Source organism: Haemorhous mexicanus, unplaced genomic scaffold, assembly GCF_027477595.1.
Source record: "Haemorhous mexicanus isolate bHaeMex1 unplaced genomic scaffold, bHaeMex1.pri scaffold_246_ctg1, whole genome shotgun sequence".
Taxonomy (NCBI): Eukaryota; Metazoa; Chordata; class Aves; order Passeriformes; family Fringillidae; genus Haemorhous; species Haemorhous mexicanus.
The window spans coordinates 22,501-26,944 of record NW_026776073.1 but is presented as its reverse complement, the minus strand read 5'-3'; the positions used below and the strand labels follow the sequence as shown (position 1 = coordinate 26,944).

Genomic DNA, 4,444 nt, shown 5'->3' with positions numbered 1-4,444 from the left:
CGAGGGCCGAGGGCCGGCGGCTTCGTGCCGGCCCCGGGCGCCTCGGCGCCGAGCCGCCGCGGCCCCCCGGACTCGGGCCGAGGGCCGAAGACCTCTGCGCACCGTGAAAGAACCAACCCTCCCGAAAGCGGCCGCCCTTGTGCCGGCCGGCGGTGGTGCCGGCGGCGGCCGCCCCGCCGCCGCCTCTACTGGCGGGTGGGCGGAGAGGGGCGGGGCGGGGCGGGGCGGGGCGAGTCGCAGCGGGGGCGGGGGGGGGTCGGGTTGTGTACGCTCCCGGGGGCGGGCGGGGTGGGGGGTTGGGGCGACGGGACGGGGACGGGGTGGGGGCGCTCTTTTGACACTCGGGCGTGTCAGCAGCAGGCTGAGCACAGGGCGTAGGCTGCCCGTCGGCTCGGCTGGCAGCGCGCTGGATACAAAAGGAAAATAAATAACATTTGCCAATATTGGGGTTGTTTGTTTTTTTTCCCCCGCCCCCCGGATAAGTTTCAGGTTTCTCCTTCCAAGCAAACAGAACAGCCGTTCTTTCAGGAAAGGAGAAAAGAGAAAGGGGGGGGGGGGGGCCCCAAAAACCCAAGGAAACCCAAATCCAAACCACAAGCCCCCCCCCCCCAGCCCCCCCCCCCCCCCCCAAAAAAAAAAACAACCTCTAAACTCGGCCTTAAACAGAGGCAACGAAACCGGGGGGGGGGGGGGGGGGGGAAAAACCCACCAAAAAAACCCGCCCCCCCGCCCCCCCCAAAAAAAACCCACAAACCCCACAACCCAAAAAACAAAGCAAAGCAAAGCAAAAAGCCCCCACCCCCCCGCAGCCCACCCCACCCCAAAAACCGAAACCAAAAAAAACCTCCAACCCAAAACAACAACAACAACAACAGCAACAACAACAACAAAATCAAAAGGACGGAGGGCTCTTGATAGTGGGGGCTTCATAGGGTGGGACGGGGCTGATAGCGCCCTCCGGCTCTGGGCCGTTATGAGGCTGTGAGCCTACCCCAGCTCCGGGGTCGCCGGGCACGGGGAGGCACCCGGGCGGCGGGCGCCGACCAGGGGACAACCGGTGTAGCCCGGCTCTGGCCCGGTCCCGGCTCATGTCCTTGACCCGGCTCCGGGGCCGCCAGGGGCTCGGAGAGGCGCCTGGGCGGCGGGCGGCCCCGTGCGGACCCCGGGTCTGCCCCGGCTGCCCGGCGGGCACCGGGTCTACCCCGGCTCCCCGGGCGTACACCAGGTCTACCCCGGCTCCCCGGGCGGACACCAGGTCTACCCCGGCTGCCACGGCGGACACCAGGTCTACCCCGGCTGTCGCGACAGACACCAGGTCTACCCCGCCTGCCACGGCGGACACCAGGTCTACCCCATCTCCCCGGGCGGACACCAGGTCTACCCCGGCTCCCCGGGCGGACACCAGGTCTACCCCGCCTGCCACGGCGGACACCAGGTCTACCCCGCCTGCCACGGCGGACACCAGGTCTACCCCGGCTCCCCGGGCGGACACCAGGTCTACCCCGCCTGCCACAGCGGACACCAGGTCTCCCCCGGCTCCCCGGGCGGACACCAGGTCTACCCCGGCTCCCCGGGCGGACACCAGGTCTACCCCGGTTCCTAGTCGGGCACCAGGTCTACCCCGCCTGCCACGGCGGACACCAGGTCTACCCCGGCCGCCGCGGCGGACACCAGGTCTACCCCGGCTCCCCGGGCGGACACCAGGTCTACCCCGGCCGGGGCGCCGGACACCAGGTCTACCCCGGCTCCCCGGGCGGACACCAGGTCTACCCCGGCCGGGGCGCCGGACACCAGGTCTACCCCGGCTCCCCGGGCGGACACCAGGTCTACCCCGGCTCCCCGGGCGGACACCAGGTCTACCCCGGCTCCCCGGGCGGACACCAGGTCTACCCCGGCTCCCCGGGAGGACACCAGGTCTACCCCGGCTCCCCGGGCGGACACCAGGTCTACCCCGGTTCCTAGACGGGCACCAGGTCTACCCCGGCTTTCTGAGCGGACACCAGGCCTACCCCGGTGCCGGGCCGCCGGGGGTTGGCGCGGCCAACGGGCGGCGGGGGCCGACCGGGGACAACAGGTCTACCTCGCTCCGGCGGGACTCAGTCCGATTTCGGCAGGCGCCGGGTAGACCTGTTGTCGCGGCCGGCCGCGGAAGTTCACCAAGGGGTCGCTGTCGGCGGCCGCCTCCGGCGACGTCATGGTAGGAGGCGGCCTGCGGCGGCGCGCCTTCCCGGTCGAGTTCCATCCGTCCTCTTGGAGGCGTGGGCGCCTTTGGACTCGTCTGTCCGTACCATGGGAGCGAGGTGACGGGCCGCATCCCCGCAGGTTGAGCCAGTGCCTGTGTCCGAGGCGGAGCCGGGGGGCTGTGAAGGCAGCTCCGCCTAGCCGGGACGAGTCGCGTGGCTTGGTCCCGGCTCCCGTCTTGCCCAGGGAAGTGGGTACAGTTGGAGAGCCGAGAGAGAAGGGCGCCGAGAGAGAGGATCCTGAGAAGGCCGAGAGAGAAGGGCGGCGAGACGGGATCCTGAAGGAGAGAGACCCAGAGAGAGAGAAGGGCGAAAGACGAGCGCTGAGAAGGCCGAGAGAGAAGGGCGGAAGACGATGGCAGAGCCGCTCGCCGGCCGAGGCGAGGCGGAAAGACGAGGCCGCCGGTGTGTCCCGCTCGGGCCCGGCTTCTGTCGGCTCCGTGGTGGGGGGGGCGGCTCCCCCGGGCCGCCGGCGGCGGCGGGCGAGGCGGCGGTGCCGCCGCGTCGCCTTTTCTGCCCGGCCCTAAGCTGGGGCCCGCTCCGGCGGGCGCGATTTTTGACTTTTTGGGCTGTCGGTCCGCCTCGGCGGCCGGCAGCCGGGGCTGGATGCGTCCGGGCCTTTTCCCCGGGCCTCGCCCGAGAGCCCCGAGGGCCGCCCGGTGGGCCGAGGTGGCGGCGTCCCGTTCCCCGCTCCCGACCTGTTGGCCAGCGTGTCCGGGGTGTGTCGGAAGGGCGGCGGGGACGTCCTGTGGGGCGCGCGGCCTGGCCTCGGCCCGCCACCTGGCTCGAGGAGGGGCTCGGTGACGGCGGTCGCCCCGTCAGCCGCGGAGCCGGGGCGGCGGCGCCCCGGCCCCGGCCCCGCGTTGTTGTGGGGCCGTTCCCCCTTCCCCGGCCTTAAGCCGGGGACCCGCGTGGCGGGCGGAATTTTTCAGGGGCGCCGAGCCTGGCCGCCGTGGCCGGCCCGCCCTAGCACGGACCCGGAACCCGACAGGGAGCCCTCCGGAAGGTGTCCCGGGCGAGGCGGCGGCGCCTCGCCCACCTCGGTCGTGGACGGATCGACCGAGCCGCTTATGCCGGGCGGGCTGGGTTGCCACCCCGGGTCCGCGGGTTTTTTTCCTCCGTAGGCGTGCCGGTGTGCGGTCAGAGCGTGTGGGGGTGCGCCCACCCGGCCTCCGCGGATTTTTAATTTTTTTTCTCGCGGCCCTAAGCCGCGGCACCCAGAAGCCGCGCGCGCGACGAAGGTGCGCGGGCCCCCAGCGGAGGCGACGCTGGATGGAGAGAGAGAAGGGAGAGCGCCGAGATTGCTGGTGGTGGGGGGGGGAGCGAGAGGCGCGTGCCTCGCCCCCCGGCCCGGGCCCGCGGCCCCCGTGGCTAGCACGGGTCGTTGCCGAACGCGCGCTGCCGTGTGCCTTTTTGTCGTGCCGTCCCCACCCCGTATTTTATTTTCGTGTTTTTTGTTTTTGTTTTTTTTTTTTTTTTCCCTCCCCCGGACCGGGGGTTGGGGAGGGGAAGCCGACTGCCGCGAGGCGGGCGCAAGCCGGTGGCCCGTGGCCCGGTCGGTGGCACTTTTCTCGCACGCTCGGACGGGGTTCCCCGGCCGAAAGGGGGCCGAGAAGCCCGTTCCCGGCCCGGCGGTCCGGTCCTGCCGTTGCCTAGCTTGAAAGGGAGCCTTCGGTTGCCGGGTGGGTGGCGGCACCCCCCCCCCCCCCCCGCGCTCCCGGTGTGTTGTCCCAGGACCGTGGCCGTGGGGCCCCTGTGGCGATCGATGAGGCTTTTCGGGTGGCGTCGGAGAGGGCCCCCGGCGGGCCGGCTTTCTTCCGGGGCTTCTCTGTCATGGGGAAGCCACGGCGGGGGGTCCGGTGCTCGGGCAGGGCGGTCTCCTCTTCCGAGGCGCTTCCTGTCGCAGGCGAGGTGTCGCCCCTCCCGCCTTGCCGGGGAGGGCGTTCTTGACCGTATCCAGCTGTGTGACGGCCGCGTGGCTCCGCCAGCCTTCAGGTGTCCTTCCAACCGCGCGAGGTGCCGGTGCCGGCCCCGGTCCGGGGAGCGCCCCGTGGGTGCCGGCCGCGAGCAGCGCCGGGCGGCGGTGCGGCCGGAGCTGAGTTTTGCGAGAGAGACGGGGGGAGATGCGCGGAGAGACGCGAGCGAGAGGGCGGAAAAGAGCGCGCGACCCCGACGGGGGCGCGGACGGGGGAGCAGAGCCCGAT

At 71.6% G+C, this 4,444-nt stretch overlaps 1 protein-coding gene across 1 annotated transcript in view; it reads right to left on the bottom strand.

Moving 5' to 3' along the window:
* Positions 1–2,763: 2,763 nt before the first annotated feature.
* The window catches only part of LOC132323008 (basic salivary proline-rich protein 4-like), a 1,694-nt gene continuing 13 nt past the window's right edge, over positions 2,764–4,444 (bottom strand). The window contains exons 1-3 of the mRNA XM_059837788.1: positions 3,733–4,444; positions 3,218–3,508; positions 2,764–3,133 (exon numbers count right to left, since the gene is read on the bottom strand). The exon at positions 3,733–4,444 is cut by the window's right edge and continues 13 nt beyond it. Of these exons, the coding sequence (XP_059693771.1) occupies positions 2,764–3,133; positions 3,218–3,508; positions 3,733–4,444 (1,373 nt within the window). The remainder of the gene's footprint in view (positions 3,134–3,217; positions 3,509–3,732) is intronic.